At 46.2% G+C, this 20,238-nt stretch overlaps 1 protein-coding gene across 8 annotated transcripts in view; it reads right to left on the bottom strand.

Moving 5' to 3' along the window:
* The window catches only part of CCDC63 (coiled-coil domain containing 63), a 63,274-nt gene that overhangs the window by 30,459 nt on the left and 12,577 nt on the right, over nucleotides 1-20,238 (bottom strand). For all 8 annotated transcript variants that reach the window (XM_054528237.1, XM_054528239.1, XM_054528240.2 and 5 more), the window contains 2 exons: nucleotides 18,566-18,755; nucleotides 5,662-5,781 (listed from right to left, as the gene is read on the bottom strand). In XM_054528237.1, coding sequence (XP_054384212.1) covers nucleotides 5,662-5,781; nucleotides 18,566-18,755 — 310 coding nt within the window. The remainder of the gene's footprint in view (nucleotides 1-5,661; nucleotides 5,782-18,565; nucleotides 18,756-20,238) is intronic.

Below are 20,238 nucleotides of genomic sequence, written 5' to 3'. Positions count from 1 at the left end.
AAGCTAAATGACAGCATAGGAAATAATCAGCCAAACTGAGAAGATATTAATAGAACTTTCTACAGGACAATTGACTTGGACTCTTCAACAGATTGATAGCATGAAAAAAATTGGGTGGGGCTGTTTTCATGCAGGGTTTCTCAAACTCAGCACTACTGGCATTTTGGGCTGGATGATTCTTTGCTATAGGGGGCTGTCCTATGCTTTGTGGGATATTAAATATTCACTACATGCAGGTAGCACCCTCACCTCCAACTCTGTTATGATAACCAACAGTGTCTCCTTTTGGGGACAACGTCCCTTTGGAGGCAAAATCACCCTCAATTGAAAGCCACTGTTCTAGATTAAAGAAATTTAAGAGACCTAACAATTATGTGAACCTTGACTGGATCTACCTTTAAAAGACATTTTAGGGCCAACCAGGTACATGTTAATATGGACTAGGTATTGTGTAATATTATGGAAATATTATTCATTTTGTAGGGTGTAATACTGGTCTTATGACTGTGAAAGAAAAAGTTTAATTTTAAAATATGCAAACTGAAGTATTTAGGGATGAAATGTCGTGACACTTGTAATTCGCCTTTAAATACTTTAGGGGAAAAATGGTGAAGCAAATAAAGCAAATGTTAACAGTTATTAAATCAAAGTGATAGATTTGCTCATTATTTTATTCCCTTTACTTTCCTGTATGTCTTATAAACTGTCTTAGCTTTTTTAAAAGTTTTTTTTTAAAGGCAATGTGATTGGTTACACTGTTCATGGGAATGTAGATTGGTGCAGCCATTATGGAATGAAAGGATGAAGGTTTCTAAAGAAGTTAAAAATAGAACTACCATATGACCCAGCAATCCCTCTCCTGGGCATACACCCAAAGGAAATAAAATCACCACCTCGTAAAGACATCTGCAGTCTCACATTCACTGCAGCATTATTCACAACAGCCAAGATTTGGAAACAACCTAAGTATTCACTGACAGATGAATGGATGAAGAAAGTGGGGGGCTGGGCACAGTGGCTCACACCTGTAATCCCAGCACTTTGGGAGGCCAAGGCGGGTGGATCACCTGAGGTCAGGAGTTCAAGACCAGCCTGGCCAACATGGTGAAACCCCGTCTCTACTAAAAATACAAAAATTAGCCAGGTATGATGGTAGGTGTCTGTAATCCCAGCTACTCGGGAGGCTGAGGCAGGAGAATCATTTGAACCTGTGAGGCAGAGGTTGCAGTGAGCCGAGATCACACCACTACACTCCAGCCTGGGCAACAGAGTGAGACTTTGTCTCAAAAACAAGAAATTGGGGTGTGTGGGTGTGTATATATATGCACATACTTATATGTATGTGTATATGTATGTGCCTATGTATGTATACGTGTGTATACATATATGCATATAGGTATATATATGTATGTATATGTGGATGCATATATGTGTGTGTGTGCATATATATACACAATAAAATATTACTGAGCCTTAAAAAAGGAGACTCTGCCATTTGCCACAACATTGATGAAACTGGAGGACATTATGCTAAGTGAAATAAGCCAGACGCAGAATGAAAAATATTGCATGATCTCATTTATATGTGGACTCTAAACAAAAAAAAGTCAAGGCTGGGCGCAGTGGCTCATGCCTGTAATCCCAGCACTTTGGGAGGCTGAGGCGGGTGGATCACCTGAGGTCAGGAGTTTGAGACCAGTCTGGCCAACATGGTGAAACCCCATCTCTACTAAAAATACAAAAATTAGCCAGGCATGGTGGTGGGCACCTGTAATCCCCAGCTACTTGGGAGGCTGAGGCAGGAGAATCGCTTGAACCTGGGAGGTAGAGGTTGCAGTGAGCCGAGATTACGCCACTGCACTCTAGCCTGGGTGACAGCATGAGACTCAGTCTCAAAAAAAAAAAAAAAAGAAAGAAAGAAAGAAAGTCAAATATACAGAGAAGGAGAATAAAACAGTGGTTACCAGGGCAGGTGGGGTGAGGGGGAAGGGGAGCAGGGAGATGGAGGTCAGAGGATAGCAAGTAGCGGATATGGAGGATGAGCAAGTCTAGAGCCCTAAGGTACAACATCAGGACTCCAGGGACTCTAATTGTACTGTATTTGGGGCTAGGTGCAGTGGCTCATGCCTGTAATCGCAACACTTTGGGAGGACAAGATGGGTGGATCACCTGAGGTCAGGCGTTTGAGACCAGCCTGACCAACATGGTGAAACCCTGTCTCTACTAAAAATACAAAAAAATAGCTGGGTGTGGTGGCACACACCGGTAGTCCCAGCTACTCAGGAGGCTGAGGCAGGAGGATCACTTGAACCTGGGAGGCGAAGGTTGTAGTGAGCCAAGATCGTGCCACTACACTCCAGCCTGGGGGACAGAGACAGACTCCATCTCAAAAAAAAAAAAAAAAAAAAAATTGTACTGTATTTGGGATTCCTGCTAATGTGCAGATTTTAGAGGTTCTTGTCACAAAAACAAAAATGGGTAATTATGTGAGATAACAGATATGTTAACTTGCTTCACTATAGTAACCACTTTAATATCTATATGTATCAAATAATATGTACCTTAAATATACACAGTAGAATTTATTTTTTATTTTTATGAAACAGGGTCTCGCTCTGTCAACCAGGCTGGAATAAAATGGTGCAATCACAGGCTCAAGTGATCCTCCCACCTCAGCCTACCGAGCAGCTAGGACTACAGGTGCAGGCTACCACGCTCAGCTATTTTTTTTTTTTTGTATTTTTAGTAGAGACAGAGTTTCACCATGTTGCCTATGCTGGTGTCAAACTCCTGGGCTCAAATGATCCTCCCACCTCAGCCTCCCAAAGTGCTTGGATTATAGATGTGGGCCACCACATCTGGTCTATTTTTTTCAATAAAATTATTTTTTAAGTTTTTTTAAAAGACCACGTGAAGTGCCCCCATAAGCACTGAAAAGAGACAACTACAAAAAAAATTCCTAACAGCAAGGGGATTTAATTTCATTGGAGGTTTTCAAAGTATGTTCTAAGAAACATTCGATTTCTGCAGGGCCAACACTGGGGTAAAGCAAGTGAGGCAACCAGGGCATGAAATTTAAGGAGGCACTCACTCTCAGGTGCCAGTCCTGTGTTTCCACAAGCCTGAGTGGGAGAGCCTCCTAAAATGTTGCATCCTGGGCTTTTTGCTTGCTTCTGCTAGTCTGAGCTCTGGGTGTTCCTGAGTGTCTCCATAGCCACCATACAAGGTAGGGGAGTCCCTGGGAGCAGAGTATTCTTATTCTATCTTTGCATCCTCCACTTCCTCTTGGGAAGTTATCAGTTACCAGTCATTTGCTCCTTACTGTGAATTTTGCTCCAGGACCGTAGGCATACTATCTATCCTCTGATTGTGGGGGGGAAAGACCTGACCTATGGGGAGGACTCTCAGGCCCCACTGAGTAGATGGAGGATATTTAGGACCATGGGGTACTCTGAGACCCCAAAATCGCCTTTAGAGATGGCTGCCTAACCTTTTTTTTTTTTTTTTTTTGAGACAGGTTCTCACTCTGTCATCCAGACGGGAGTACAGTGGCACAATCTTGGCTCACTGCAAACTCCGCCTCCTAGATTCAAGCAATTCTCCTGCCTCAGCCTCTGAAATAGCTGGGATTACAGGCATGCATCACCGTGCCTGGCTAATTTTTATTTTTTATTTTTTGTATTTTTAGTAGAGGCAGGGTTTCACCATGGTGGCCAGGCTGATCTCGAACTCCTGACCTCAAGTGATCCACACACCCTGGCCTCCCAAAGTGCTGAGATTACAGGCGTGAGCCACCGCGCCAGGCCAGCTGCCTAACCTATTAAAAGGCACAATCACATCTCGTTAGGGATGAAGGGAAGAGGGGACCAGTTTGAGATACAAAAAACAGACCTCTCAGAAATATAAAAAGGAGCATTACTACAGATCTTATGGAAAAAGTATAAGGGATATACTAGGACCAACTATATACCAACAGATTAGCATAATTTAGATGACATAGACAAATTCCTAGACAGACATAAACTACTGAAATTGACTCGAGAAGAATAGAACATCTGAATAGACTTAGAACAAAAAAGCAGACCTCTGAGGCTGCAGTGAGCCATGATCGTGCCACTGCACTCCAGCCTAGGTGACAGAGTGAGACTCCGTCTCAAAAAAAAAAAAAAAAAAAAAAAAAAATTATACCTATAGACAAGTCATCATTAAATCATGCATGCATTTAGTAACTCATTCAATCGACAGACATTTGCTGAGGCATTAAACCCCATGCCAGGCATTAAATCTATGATTCTTAACCAACGGGACCTTCAGTCTCTCTGGGTTTGCTAATAACGGTGAAGATGCCCGAACCTAAGCCCTGGAGGTTCTGATTTGGTGAATCTGGAGGAAATCCAAAAATCCTGTATTTTTAACCCATATCCTGGGAATTCTGAGGCACAGCTGCAAATCACTGGGCATGGATATTAAAAAGACACTGCCCAGTCCTTCAGCAGCAACTTGGGGAGGCAGACAGAGATCAGATCCAATTAGCTCCCACCATGCCTGGTCAAAGCCTGGTGGTCAAAGTCTGGGGGAAGCTAAGAGCTTTGTTTAGTGAGGGAATGACAGGCTTTCTTCCAAATCCATTCACTTTCTCTCTCTAGTAGCTCATGTGGGAGCTACAGTTTCACAAACCAGACTGGAATGTGTGGTTTGTCCCTGTCCATCATTCCTTCTCCACTCTTTGCTTTTCCAGGGGAACCACCTCTTCTCTAATCCACATATTTTGAATAGGGCTGCCCTTCCCTGAGTTGGGGTAGCAGTGGGTGGGTTTGGGGGAGAGGGGCCCCAGGGTAGCCATGTGACTCAGGCCCATGTATTTCATTCTTCTGACCATCCTGATTGGTTCAGAAATGGGCACATGACCCAAGCTGGCCCGGTGGGAACTCTCCCCAGAATATGTGATTAAACTCTTAGGAAAAAGATGTTTCATTTCTACTAGCATTTGTTCACACTGGGGGCTACCCAAAAATGAAATCCACTCAGAGGAGAGATGGACAGAGAATATGTCCTAAAGACATGTATGGAGCACCTGGATCCAGCTATGCCTGAAGGCCCCACTTCCTCCTCTGGATCTTTCAATTCTATGACAAACACATTCCCCTTTTTTCTTAAGCCAGATTGCAATTTAGGGAACCCGGCTTAATGCAAAAGTCACCTGTAGATTGAGGATGATCAGTGTCACCTTTCCCATTATCAAGTTATGCATATCTATGCCTACTCATTCTCAGAGACAACACCAACAACAAAAAGGCACTGGCTATGATAGAGGCATGAGCAGCTTGTTACAGAGGAGGAAGGTCTAACTAATGCTGCTTTGGTAATGGGTAATGCTTGAGCTGCTTCTTGAAAACCAACAGGAAGTTTGGAGGCAGAGAACTAAGAGTAGGCATCCCAGATAGGTTGGGGGATTCGGGTAAGGGTTTGAGGGGATAACCGCATTTGCTAAGGTGGAGGGTAAATCCTAAAGGCTTTCTGGCCTGTGTGGCCATTAGTTCACTCTCCTGAGTCAACCAGGAAAATGGGAATGTTCTGCTAATGGCTGGGCAGACATCATTCTTTGCTCTGAGCAAACGTGGGCAGAGCTGTTTGCAGAGCTGCAGAGAACACCTTACATACGAGATTCAGACGGGTTTCCAAAATGTTAATCTGTTTCTGCAGTTTCCGGGGGTTATTGGCCTCCTGCATTTTTGCGAAAATCTGTTTTTGGTTTGCGACTTTTTTTTCCATCTGAAGAATCTGAAAAAGAGAGAGAGAGAGAGAAATTCCAGCTGTGTTAGCATCTGTATGGGTACCCGTTCTACAGTTCACTAACTGAAGTGTGCTCAGATAGCATCTGTATGGGTACCAGCTCTACAGTTCACTAACTGAAGTGTGCTCAGACAAAAACTGCAATGTTCTTCCTTTTCCTATAAATGGAATTTTAACTTATCTCTTGGATGCCTCCTCAATTAGACTTAATCTTAGCCAGTTTGGGGTACAATAAAGCAATCTGGAGATTTTCTGTCACCTGTGCATGTAAATGTCACTCACCTGTGACATTTATATACAGTGACATGCATTCTGCCTACCCAAAGCCATGGTTTCCAGCAGAAATGACATCGTCCTCCCAGGGGCCTTCTGTAAACTTGGAGAAGTGATTTTTTGGCTCTTGCAATGATGAAGGCACTAGTGGCATGTAATGGATGGGTCACGAGAGGTCACATACCCTGCAACATGTGAGATAGCACCAGGCATCCAAGACTTATCCTCCATCCTTATGACCTCCCAGTGGCCCTCTGGACGTTACGTAGATGAGAGTCCTCTTTATACTTTTATTTTCTTTTGAAACTTTCTTTTCGTTTTTTGAGACAGGGTCTCACTCTGTCACCCAGGCTAGAGTGCTGTGGCGTGATCTTGGCTCAGCACAACCTCCACCTTCCAGGTTCAAGCAATTCTCCTACCTCAGCGTCTCGAGTAACTGGGACTAAAGGCATGCACCGCCATGCCTGTCTAATTTTTTTGTATTTTTAGTACAGATGGGGTTTCGCCTTGTTGGCCAGCCTGGTTTCAAACTCCTGGCCTCAAGTGATCCACCCGCCTCAGCATCTCAAAGTGCTGGAATTACAGGCATGAGCCACCGTGCCCAGCTCCTTTTCCACATCTGATCAAAAAAGATAGTTTGATTCTAGGTACAGAAAATTTGGCCAGCATTTTGGGAGGCCAAGATGGGAGTATCATTTGAGACCAGGAATTTGAGACCAGCCTGGACAACAAAGTGAGACCCCTATCTCTACAGAAAAATCTAAAAATAGTCAGGGTTGGTGGCATGCACCTATAGTTTCAGCTACTTGAGAGGCTGAGGCAGGAGGATCACTTGAGCCTGGGAGGTCGAAGCTGCAGTGAGCCATGATTGCATCACTGCACTCCAGCCTGAACAGAGCAAGACCCTATCTTAAACAAACAAACAAAAAAAAAAAAACACAACTATCTTTTCTATGTACACACACAGAATTTTCCATTCAATTCTAATAGACACTGAATTATCCGGGACTGTAGTCACTGTATCAATCAAGAGAAGATTATTCTTCGATTTGTTTGGAACTTTACTTAAGAGTTGGTCACCATTCTGAAAATCACGTCACCAGCACAGCCTGAATCATGTTCTTCGAGTTGTGGATACAGTCGGCCTGCATCTGTCTGCAGTATGTGTAATGCTTGGCAGTTCTGCCTATCAATACAGGCCTCTCACTGCAGTTTTTAGGCCAGGGGTCTGCAAACTCCAGCCCTTGGCCAAATCTGGCCCACTACCTGTTTTTGTCAATAAAGTTTTATTGAAATCCAGCCATGCCCATTCATTTATGTATTGTCTATGGCTGCCCTCAAGCTACAAAGGCAGAGCTAAGGACTTGCAACAGAGACCACGTGGTCCACAAGGCCAAAATATTCACTATCTGGCTCCCTGCAGAAACAGTTTGCTGGCCCTGTTCTAGGCAAGTCAGATGAGGACATTCACGTATCAAAATAAATATCATTTTAGTACAAATAACTTTTATTTCTTCCTTATATTATAATTAAGGCATCATATTGATTTTAAAGCATAAGTAAAGGGAAAATATTCTATCATTTATGGATTTCATTTCAGGATTGTAAAGGGATAATTATTTGCTGTTGAAAAAGGGTGTTGGCAGACATAATGTTGAATGAAAAAAGCCAGTTATAAAGTGCATATCCTGGAAGAGGTGATTTAGATGCAATTCTATATGCAGACAAAACAAAGTTATGATGCTGGAGATCAGGATGAGGTTCCTTGGGGGTGGTTTGTGGAAAGAGACCAAGGAAGCCTTCCGGACACTGCAATAATCTACCTCTTGATCTTGGTGATGATTACATGAGTATATACCTAAGTATCAGTTCATTGAGCTGTATCCTTAAGACATGTGCACCTCATCATGTGTAATTAACAACTCAGTGGAAGGAGATTGCACCACTGCACTCCAGTCTTGCCCTGGTGACAGAGCAAGACTCTGTCTCAAAAAAAAAAAAAAAACGGAAGGAAGGAAGGGAGGGAGGGAGGAAGGAAGGCAGGAAGGAAAGAGAGAGAAAGAGAAGGAAAGAAAGAAAGGAAGGAAGGAAGGGAAGAAGGAAGGAAGGAGTGTTATGGTTTTTGGGAGTGATAAGTTTAAGAACCACTGTCCTGGCTGGGCGCAGTGGCTCACGCCTGTAATCCTAGCACTTTGGGAGTCTGAGGCGGGTGGATCTTGAGGTCAGGAGATCAAGACCATCCTGGCTAACACAGTGAAACCCTGTCTCTACTAAAAATACAAAAAATTAGCCAGGCGTGGTGGCGGGCACCAGCAGTCCCAGCTACTCAGGAGGCTGAGGCAGGAGAATGGCGTGAACCTGGGAGGTGGAGCTTGCCGTGAGCCAAGATTACACCATTGCACTCCAGCCTGGGCAACAGAGCAAGACTCTGTCTCAAAAAAAAAAAAAGAACCACTGTCCTAAAGGGATCCACAAATGGGCTGTGTATTTAGGAGGTCCTTTCCTGCTTGGAAGTTTGGTATTCACAGATTCAAAGTCTCTGGATGGAAACTGAGGCAAAGCCACTGGGCTTAGAGAGGTCGAGGTCCTTGGTGACCCCAGAGAAAGCAGTTTCAGTGGAGGTGACTTCTTCCCCTCACCAGGGACGGAGGTGGAAATAACATCTGCCCAAGAAAGGGAAGCAGGGAATGTAGGCAAGTCCTTCTAGAAACTTCTAGAAAGGGGGAAGCTGGCAGTAATTTGGGATTGCAGGTGGGTTGTGTTTTGAGTTTCGTTTGTGCTCAGTTTTTAGGTTATTTTGAAATAAAAGAGGCAAGGGAGGGATACCTTGACAAAACAGAAGGTGAAGATGAGAGCAACCAGGGCAGTCATTGATGGAGAGAGGTCTTTCTCTAATAATGGGGGATGTGACTGAAGGAGGCTAACACAGGATGGGGTCTGGCCTCGTAGAAGGGCAATGGGACACCTCTCCCTCTGAGGCAATGCAGATGGAGCAGAGGATGGAGGGATGCATCCTCTTGGGGTGCAGGGAAAGGCATGGCTGCCACAGTCTTTTAAAGCAGATGAAACAACACTGAGGCCACCTATGTTCAGAGGACTTTTTGCTAAGTGAAACATAAATAACCTAAATGCAAAGTGGTGCCCTGGGTTAGATCCTGGGACAGTAAAAGGACATGAATGGAAAACACTAGTGAAATCCTAATAAAGGACTGGGTGCTGTGCCTCATGCCTGTAATCCCAACACATTGGGAGGCCCAGGCGGGTGGATCACCAGAGGTCAGGAGTTTGAGACCAGCCTGGCCAACATGGTGAAACCCCGTCTCTACTAGAAATACAAAAATTAGCCAGGCATGGTGGTGGGCGCCTGTAATTCCAGCTACTTGGGAGGTTGAGGAAAGAGAATTGCTTGATCCTGGGAGGTGGAGGTTGCAGTGAGCCGAGATCATGCCATTACACTCCAGCCTGGGCGACAAAAGCAAAACTGCATCTCAAAAAAAGAAACTCCAATAAAAACTGGAGTTCAGTTAATAGTAACATATCAACATTCATCGCTTAGTTTTGACAAATGTCCCATGGTAATGTACAATGTTTACATTAGGGGGAGCCGGGTGAAGGATATGTGGGAACTATATTATCTTTGTAACCATTCTGTAAATTTTAAAGTATGCCAAAATAAAAAGCTTATTAAAAATAATTGATAAATAAATGTCCTTTTGGTCAAAGCCTCTCTTGGTTGGGTATTATGTTACTTGCAGCCAAAAGCATTCCTGAAACACCATCCACTTTACTCATTAGGATAATTGACTCTGACTTCAAATAAGTGAAATCTACCCTGCCATGGCTGGCAGGAAAAAATGTTAGTGTCTCTCTATACCCTCGTAATGCCAGCTCAGTTCTCCAGACCCAAACACTCCCCAGCCAGTGTCCGGGAAACTTCACTCCATAATTTCTCATATGAGGCATTCCAACACACTGCTAGCAGTGTGCATAACCAGCCCACGATGCAGCCTTAGCCCACACCCAAATATCTTCATTATCAATATTTAAACCCATCTAGAAGCAGACGGCTAATGCTAAGTCCCAGAAGGCCTTAGAGAAGTTTCAGATATTTAACCCCACCTCAATATTTAACCCCATCTAGAAGCAGACGGCTAATGCTAAGTCCCAGAAGGCCTTAGAGAAGTTTCAGATATTTAACCCCACCTCAATATTTAACCCCATCTAGAAGCAGACAGCTAATGCTAAGTCCCGGAAGGCCTTAGAGAAGTTTCAGAACTAGTATCTGAAGAAGAGTGCCCTTCAAGACTAGTAAATACCAGATCCTAAGCACAACAGAGGCACATTATCTTCTTAGAGGCTGGGCTGAGACTAAGCTCTGAGATGTCTTTTTGGAACCCTGGTAGGTAAAGGCAACAGGGAATGAAGAGGACAATGACATTCAAAGCAACTTGGTTTGTTCCTGTTTGTGTCAAGATGGTGGCTTGATGAGGATAGTCTAAAGCTCAGTTCCTGTTCTGGAATTGAGAAGTTCTAGATGAGGAAGGCTTAAGTGCTCAGTTTTGTGAAATATAAAGTTTGTCAGCCTCCGGCTGGGAATTAGGGGCCCCGTGCAGAGCCCGGGCTGGTGAATTCTGCAAGCAGTTGCATCTGGGATTCCGTGTTAGCATCCCTGAGTTTTAATTCCCTTTGGTTATCCCCAAGTCTTCAGAAAGTCTACACAGCACAGTCTCAGCTATCTTCATGGGAAGCTGAGAGAAAAATCTACACTAGTGGGCTGCAAAAAGTGGCAGGAGGGTGGCATACAAAAGTAAAGTGGGCCAGCAAATAGACATGACAGGATGGCAGAGACGATAGCAAACTAGAATGTGTGCACCCTATCTTAAGGGGCACCAGCTTGTTATCAGTTAAGAAAAAATGTAAGTTACAGAAAGCCCAACTAAAGAGCGGCTTAAGCAAATTACGGTTTATCTTTTTCTCATAACAAGTTGCTGCTGCCTGTAATCCCAGCACTTTGGGAGGCCGAGGCAGGTGGATCACCTGAGGTCAGACGTTCAAGACAAGCCTGGCCAACACGGTAAAACCCCATCTCTACTAAAAATACAAAAATTAGCTGGGCATAGTGGTGCACATCTGTAATCCCAGCTACTTGGCAGGCTGAGACATGAGAATTGCTTGAACCTGGGAGGCGGAGGTTGCAGTAAGCTGAGGATGCGCCACTGCACTCCAGCCTGGGTGACAGAGGGAGACTCTGTCTCACACACACAAGAAAGAAAAAAGTTGCTGAGCTAAGTTCCATAGCTCAAAGAAGTAAGGACAAGATCTCTGTAATTCACCTGACTGTTCCCTTATCGTTAAAAGATGGCTGCCATTGCACCGACCTTCACGGTCTTATTCCAGGGAGGAAAGTAGAAGATGCAATACGTTTGAAGACGTAGGTCATCTATCTGGAAAGCAAGACTTTCCCAGAAACCCCAACAGACTTCCTCTTAAAACTCACTGTCCACCCTTAGCTGCAAGGGAAGACAGGAGGAGCATTTTAGCTGGGCACAAGACCAGCTTGAACAAAGTCAGAAATCTGTTAGAGAAGAAAAAGTAGAGAATAGGGGAACAGTTGTCAGTGTCACCCACAACACTAGTTAATGGTTGTTCTATGAAAATTCAGGCCTGATATCCCAGATCTTTCGGTTTCTAAAGCCAGAACTCTTATTTCTTTATGAAATCTCTCAATTTTTTTTCTTTTTTCTTTGTCTCTTCTTTTTCTTTTTTCTTTTTTTTTTTTTTTTGTATGTGCTGAACATCTATCAATTATTAACATGTTGTCAACTAATGAAATCTTAAACAATAAATGGGCCAAAGCCTTCATGTCACCAGGCTTAATCCATCCTGAGATCTACCAGTTTCAGATCCTTGGTCTACATCCACATTTAGAGTCATGGAACCACAGCGCTCTGATGAAAGATGGATTTTAGGCAGCAAGAAGTGCCCAGTGGAAGACAGAAGAGTGACCCAGAGCCAGACAGCTGGCAGAGGTGACACCCAGGACTGTGATAGACACAGTGGCTGGTGGCTCCCCACATCCATTCCTCCCATATCCAAGGCCACAGTGAGAAACCCCCTCTGCCTGTGATGTATCGATTCCAGAGTGAGCAGGACTAAACCAGCTGGGGCCTCTCTATTGGGAAGGGATATCTGCTAAGGAAGCGTCTAGAAAAAGTCTTCTCATACCTAAAAGAGTTATTGGAGGACAGGGTACATCTCCTGAAGGTAGTGTCAGTCTGGGTGTGGTGCCTGGAATTGCTGCTCCCGTCTTGCCCCAGCCAAAGGATAACACCCAACATAGCTGACAGCAAAATTGAGCTGCTAAACCAACCAGCCCTGAAGCTTGCCTTACCTTTGCACTTCCTGTCATATGAGACAAAACATTTCCTTATTACCAGTCATCTATCAGGGAAGGTGGTCTCCACCCCAGCTCCAGGGGATAGAGCATCACTGGTCTAAGCCAAGTGGAAAACATTTTATTTTATTTTCCTTTTTTTTTTTTGAGATGAAGTCTCACTCTGTTGCCCAGGCTGGAGTGCAGTGGCGTGATCTTGGCTCACTGCAACCCCTGCCTCCCAGGTTCAAGTGATTCTCCTGCCTCAGCCTCCCAAGTAGCTGGGATCACAGGCATGCGCCACCATATGCAGAGATGGGGTTTTTACCACTTTGGCCAGGCTGGTCTGTTCGGAACTCCTGACCTCAGGTGATCCTTCCACCTCAGCCTCCCAAAGTGCTGGGATTACAGGCATGAGTCACGGCGTCCAGTCTCTTTTTTTTTTTTTTTTTTTTTTAAGACAGGGTCTTGCTATGTTGCCCAGGCTGGTCTCAAACTCCTGGGCTCAAAGATCTTCCTGCTTCAGCCTCCCCAGTAACTGGGACCACAGGGGCGACTGTGTAGGACTCAGAAACTTTTCTTAAAGGGCCAGATGGTAAATATTTTAAGCTCCACGGACTAAGAGGTTATAACCAGGTACTCATACAATCATTTAAAATGTCAAAGCCATTCTTTGCTGGAAGACTATAAACAGATAGGCTGGATTTGGCCCTTGGCCTGTAATTTGCTACCCCTGGTCTACTCAAAGCCAGTTCTGGAAATTCTACTTCCCTTTGTCAGTGATTGACATTGAAATGGGCATATATGCCAGCCATGGCTGATGAGGGGAAATCTGCCAGAGGGATTTTGTGAAATACTCTCTCCCATCTCATCTTCATGTCTTTGAATGTGGTTCTGTGAGGATGAATGTGGCTATGGCAGAAGCTGATGCCAGCTGTGCTTTGGCAGTCACCTTGTGACCATGAGGAGCAGACCAGTAAAGAGGATCAGAGAGAAAAAGACAAACCATCATTGCAGAGATGCTAAACCATCCCTGGAGGCTGGACATGGTGGCTCACGCCTGCAATCCCTGCACTTTAAGAGGCTGAGGTGGGCAGATCACTTGAGGTCAGGAGTTCAATACTAGCCTGGCTAACATGGTGAAACCCCATCTCTACTAAAAATACAAAAATTAGCCAGGCATGGTGGCACGTGTCTGTAATCCCAACTACTAGGGAGGCTGAGGCAGGAGAACTGCTTGAACCCGAGAGGCAAAGGTTGCAGTGGGCCGAGATTGTGCCACTGCACTCCAGCCTGGGCAACAGAGCAAAATTCTGTCTCAAAAAAAAAAAAAAAAAATCCCTGGGATAGCCTATTTCCAATCAGATATTTTGTTATGTGATAACAACATGATAACAACAAACCTCTACCCTCTCAATTAATACCACTTGAGAATTCTGTTACTTGCAGCCCAACCTTTCCTCACTGGTACATCATGCGAGTGGCAGCTCGGATGATCAGGTGTCAAGGGAACTGTTGGGTTTCACACAAACTGGTGAGGCATATGAATGCTATTACGATGGATACTAGCCGTGGTTGGGACTTCGGCTGGAACACTCACACACACACACACACACACACACGCGTGTGTGTCACTCAAAGCGAGACTAAAGGGCTTCACCTGCCCTGACACACACAGTGGAGTCAGGCCCCCGCTCTACTTTGGTGTCCCTTCTGTTCCGTACACAGGCAGCGCCCCCAGTGCAAACCCTCACTAACTCACCAATGAAATAAAACAAACAGCCGGGTCTCAGTGCAAACCCTCACTAACTCACCAATGAAATAAAACAAAGAGCTGGACGCCGTGGCTCATGCCTGTAATCCCAACATTTTGGGAGGCCAAGGCGGGTGGATCACCAGAGGTCAGGGGTTCGAGACCAGCCTGGCCAACATGGTGAAACTCCATCTCTACTAAAAATACAAAAATTAACCAGGCATGGTGGCGGGTGCCTGTAATCTTAGCTACTAGGGAGGCTGAGGCGGGAGGATTGCTTGAACCTGAGAGGTGGAGGTTGCAGTGAGCTGAGATCACACCACTACACTCCAGTCTGGGTGACAGAGTAAGATGGTCTCAAAAAAGAAAAAGAAAGAAAGAAAAGAAAGAAAACAACCAATTTGTTTTCATATCCACAAGGGCGGCATCTCCAGACTGCGCCATCACCTGCTCTGAAGGCAGGCCCGCCCCCACTAGAGTTGGGCCTGCAGTCCTCCAGCTCCGGCTCCCTGTCAAGGGAAGCTGTGGCATCAGCATTTCCTGGTGACTCTCATGAGTACATTCAGAGTTGGATTTCCTCTGGAGTCTTTCTGTCAGATGCTGCTTTTGTGATGCTGGGAGTCATTCAGCCTCTGCCCAATGGGAGACATTCTCCAAGGCAACGGCTGGTGGAGAATTGTATTCCCTAAGCAAGATGCTGTCTTCCCATCGGCTTATTAACTATTTTGCGAGGAAGGCCAGGTAGGGCCTGGGGAGGTCCCCACCTCCAGTGACCTCCTGTGAGGACGAGGCTTTGCCCATCAAGGGTGGGCATGGGAGGAAGGGATTCTGGTGCCTGCCACCCTGGAATGAAATTGGGCAAAGATGGTTTGCACTGGGCAGTGAGCCCCAGAAACTTTTGAGGACCCCACACTGTGTTGCCTTTTCCTAATGCTTCTAAAGACCCATGGCCCCAGCTCTTCTTCAATTTTTCTCTTTATTCCCTTTATTGCCTCCTTTGTCATCTTGCAGCCATTTATTCATTCACCAGTGTTTATTAAACACCTGCTCTGGTGCCAGACAGCAGGGGTGGGTGATGATAATAATCAAGACAGAGGGTCTCTGCCCTCTGAGAACTTACAATCTAGGACTGGAAACAAGCCACGAAGGGGGCGTCAAGACCTAGGGGATGGGAGACACAAGGTATTTCAGGCACGCACAGTAGGGGCATCTAGTGGGGAAAGATGAAGGGATGACATCCCAGCAGAAATAGCATTTGAGGCCGGGCACAGTGGCTCACACCTGTAATCCCAGCACTTCGGAGGCGGAGGAGGGCAGATCACTTGAGGTCAGGAGCTCGAGACCAGCCTGGCCAACACAGTGAAATCCCATCTCTACTAAAAGTACAAAAAAAAAAAAAAAAATTAGCCAGGCATCTGTAGTCCCAACTACCCTGGAGGCTGAGGCAGGAGAATCGCTTGAACCCAGGAGGTGGAGGTTGCAGTGAGCCGAGATCACACCACTGCACTCCAGCCTGGGTGACAGAGTGAGACTCCGTTTCAAAAAAAAAAGAGCATTTGAGCTGAGACCTAAGTGATAAATAGGAGGTCTCCAAGTAAAGAGGACAGGGAAAGGCACCCCAGGCAGAGGGAATAGCACGTGCAAAGTCCTGGAAGTGAGGGACAGCACTGTGGGCTCAAAGGACACAAAGGGCGCCTCAGTGGGTGGAACACAGAGCAGGTGGGGGTAGGGGAGGAGGTGAGAGAGGCACGCAGAGCTGATGCAGCCCCACTGGGGAGTTGGGCCTTTATGGAAAGAACAACAGGAACTTTCTGAAGGGTTTGAAGCAGACAAAAGATGTGAAGAGATTTCCAGATTCATTCCGTAGTGATTTGGTTTGGCTCTGTGTCCCTCCCTAATCTAAAGTTGAATCGTAATCCTCAGTGTTGGAGGAGGGGCCTGGGGGAGACAATGGGATGGTGGGGGGCGGTTTTTCGTGAATGGTTTGGCAACATCTCCCTTGGTATTGTCTTGGCGATAGTGAAATCTCATGAGATCTGGTTGTTTAAAAGTGTGTGGCGCCTCCCCCATCTCTCTCTTCCTCCTGCTCCAGCCATGTGACGTACCTGCTCCCCCTTTGCCTTCCACCATGATTTATAAGTTTCCTGAGGCCTCCCCAGAAGCAGAAGCTGCTATGCTTCCTGTATAGCCTGCAGAACTGTGAGCCAATTAACCTCTTTTCTTTATAAATTTCCTGTGTTGGCCGCATACGGCTGCTCACGCCTGTAATCCCAGCCCTTTGGGAGGCCCAGGTGGGTGGATCACCTGAGGTCAGGAGTTCAAGACCAGCCTGGGCAATATGGTGAAACCCCGTCTGTACTAAAATTACAAAATTAGCTGGGCGTGGGGGTGCATGCCTGTAATCTCAGCTACACGGGAGACTGAAGCAGGAGAATTGCTTGAGCCTGGGAGGCAGAGGCTGCCGTGAACCAAGATCGTGCTACTGCACTCCAGCCTGGGCGACAGGAGTGAAACTCTGTCTCAAAAATAAATAAATAAATAAATAAATAAATAAATATTTAAAAATTAATAAATTACCTGTTTCAGCCATTTCTTTATAGCAATTAATTAATACTATAATAGAAATAGTAAATGTTTACTGAGGATCTACTGTGTCCGGGACACTGGGACAGGCATGGGGTTGGGGGCAGGGGTGGCACCGTAGGGAACAAAGTAGACGTGGTCCTCGCCCTTGTGAAGCTGTCAGGCTGCTTAGGGTGCCGTTAAACATCAGATTAAGGCATAAGGACAATGGTGAGAAGAGCTATGAAGGGGGTACTGTGGGGAGCCATGGGATCCCCCACTTGCCCCCCAGACCCACTGCTCTGTGCCCCAACAGGCTGACCTGGCTGCATCCCTGAGGGGCTCCCTTGCACTGAGGATCAGAGGGTTGGAAGAAAGAGGAGCCATTTCCCCTGGCTTGCCCCAGGCTCTCCAAGTTCCAGACCACTGCCCCCTCCCCCGATGTTGTGAACCCTAGTGTTTCGACATCCCTACTCATGCCCACACCCTTGTAAATGGTTCCTGCATTCAACTCTCCTCAAAGTACCCCGCTGGGAGTGCTCTGTGTTCCAGCCAGAACCTGACTGACACAGGGAGGTATAAACTGGAGAGTGGGCACAGAAAAGGCCTCCCTGAGAAAGTCACATTAAAGTTGAGACCTGAAGGACAAGCAGGAGTGGGGGAAGGGGTGGGAGTGGGGGAGCATAAGCAAAGGCCCTGAGGTGGGCCAAGGGGTAGGCAGGGGCTAGATCACACAGGGCCTTTCAAGCCAGGGAAAGGGGCATTACCATTAATGCTGTCCTGCAAATACTTTCAGCTCTTTGCCTTCCAGATAATGAGAGGGTGGCCCTTCCCGGACCCCTTTGTGGATGGGTAGGATCACGTACATGACTATTTTCTCTTGCTTTTTATTTTATTTTATTTTATTTTATTTTATTGTTACCATAATTGGAAAACACAACTATTTTGAGCCCCTGGGTCATGAGCAGAAGTGACGTGTTTCAGCCAGGTGTGGTGGCTCACGCCTGTAATCTCAGCACTTTGGGAGGCCGAGGCAGGCAGATCATTTGACGTCAGGAGTTTGAGACCAGCTTGGCCAACATGGTGGAATGCTGTCTCTACTAAAAACAGAAAAATTAGCCAGCATGGTGGTGCACGCCTGTAATCCCAGCTACTCAGGTGGCTGAGGCATGAGAATCACTTGAACCCAGGAGGCAGAGGTTGCAGTGAGCCGAAATTGCACCCCTGCATTCCAGCCTGGGCAACAGAGCAAGACTCTGTTTCAGAAAAAAAAAAAGAAGAAGAAGAAGTGACATGTTTCACTTCCAGACTGGAACATTCAATTGCCAGCATGAAACCCTCTAGAACTTTTTCTTTCCCATAATACCTGGCAATGTTCAAGATGGTGGCTATTCCTTCAGCCTAGTCCCAGTGTGAGAAGATATAAAGGCTCTTAGCCAACCCACAACAGTTACATAGCATCAACAAGGAAGAAACCTTAAAGTTTTAAACCACTAAGAATGCGTGAGGGGGTGGCATTTATTCCTGCCTCTCCTAACTGATAGGGTGCAGCTGTGGGGGTTTATTCAAGGTGCAGCGGGTGGCGCTGGGGAGCACGGCAGAGGGATGGATTGGTATGGCTGAGCCTGGGTACCGGAGCCCAGAGGTCTCAAGGGTAGCGAGACAATAGCAGCAGTCACATTTAGCAGGCTGTCCAGAGGAGATACTGTGATACAGGGGTGTCAGGTCTGGCCTAAGGCATCATGAATATGCACCCCACCTCCTCCCCATTGCTCTGTGTTCTGGTTAACCCTTTAAGAGAAAGACCACACCTTCTCATCCAGTTCAGCCAACAGCACTTTCAGGGATTTAATCAAGGCCTCGTAGTCCTCTTTGGTTTGCAGCAGGAGACACAGCTCCATGTAGTTCTTCTCACTCCGATTCATGTTCCTCGAGGATTTCATGAGACTCAACAGTAGGGTGATCTCATCCTGCTCTGCCTTCAGGGTCTTGATCTCCTTGCTGTTGGAAAAGCAGCCCATGATTAACCCCAAACCCCTAAGTTTAACTTGACGGAGCACTCCAGGCACATCAGCCCTGCAAGGAGACTGGGAGGGAGGAATTTCCCATCTGAGCAAGCAGGCAAAAGGGACGTGTGCAGGGTCTCAGATCCAGGTCTGGAAGCCTGATCACCTGAGACCTTGTTCACCATGATTTCCTGCTGCCCCGCCTTCTCTGAGGTGGGTATTTTCTCTAGGTAACAATTTGCAGCTGTGCCTGTCAAAACCCATTACCCAGACATGCAGGAAGCCCCCAAGTTCTCCTTTGCCAGCAACTCCCTGGCACCTGTCTGATTCTGCAGACCATCCTTCCAGACTTTACCGCCAATTATCTCCAGTAATGAGGAGCAAACCATCAGGCAGGATTTTATTTTATTTTATTTTATTTTACTTTATTTTATTATTTTATTTTATTTTATTTTGAGACAGAGTCTCACTCTGTTGCCCAGGCTGGAGTGCAGTGGCATGATCTCGGCTCACTGCAACCTCCACTTTCCAGGTTCAAGCGATTCTCCTGCCTCAGCCTCCTGAGTAGCTGGGACTACAGCCTTTTTGTATTTTTAGTAGAGACGGGTTTCGCCATGTTGGCCAGGCTGGTCTCAAACTACTGGCCTCATGTGATCCACCTGCCTCGGCCTCTCAAAGTGCTGAGATTACAGACATGAGCCACCGTGCCTGGCCAGGCAGGATTTTTCAAGTTTGCATCAACACAGGGATGCATAATAGCCTCTAAGCTCCACCAGTTTCTCTCCTTGGGGTGCTAACGATGAAATGTCTACTGGGATGTGGGAAAACAGGGGAATCTGGAAAAGAGCAAAGGGAGCTTGAAAGACTGCACAATAGAACAAGCAGAAATGGCACAGAGGCTGAGTTTCTGGCAGTCTAGAGACTGACACCCACTCCCCAATGTAGTTTGCGGATCAGTAGCATGAATGTCCTTTGGAAACTTGGAGAAATGCAGAATCTCAGGTGCCCAACCTGGGACCAACTGGATCAGAATCTGCTTTATTACAAGATTGACTGTCCAGATGCTTCAAAAGTTTTGGACACACTGCTATAGAACAGTAAAGAATGTTCTACAGGCCTGGAGCAGTGGCTTATGCCTGTAATCCCAGCACTTTGGGAGGCCGAGGCCGGTGGATCATGAGGTCAGGAGTTCGAGACCAGCCTGGCTAAGATGGTGAAACCCCATCTCTACTAAAAATACAAAAAATTAGCCGGGGGTGGTGGTGGGCGCCTGTAATCCTAGCTACTCTGGAGGCTGAGGCAGAGAATTGCTTGAACCCGGGAGGCGGAGGTTGCAGTGAGTCGAGATCGTGCCACTGCACTCCAGCCTGGGCGACAGAGCAAGACTCCATCTCAACAATACAAAAACAAACAAAAAAGAATATTCTACAGGACTGGCGCAGTGGCTCACTCCTGTAACATCAGCACTTTGGGAGGCC

Source organism: Pongo abelii, chromosome 10 (assembly GCF_028885655.2).
Source record: "Pongo abelii isolate AG06213 chromosome 10, NHGRI_mPonAbe1-v2.0_pri, whole genome shotgun sequence".
Taxonomy (NCBI): Eukaryota; Metazoa; Chordata; class Mammalia; order Primates; family Hominidae; genus Pongo; species Pongo abelii.
The sequence above is the reverse complement of the archived record's forward strand: the minus strand, read 5'-3'. Positions and strand labels throughout refer to the sequence as shown.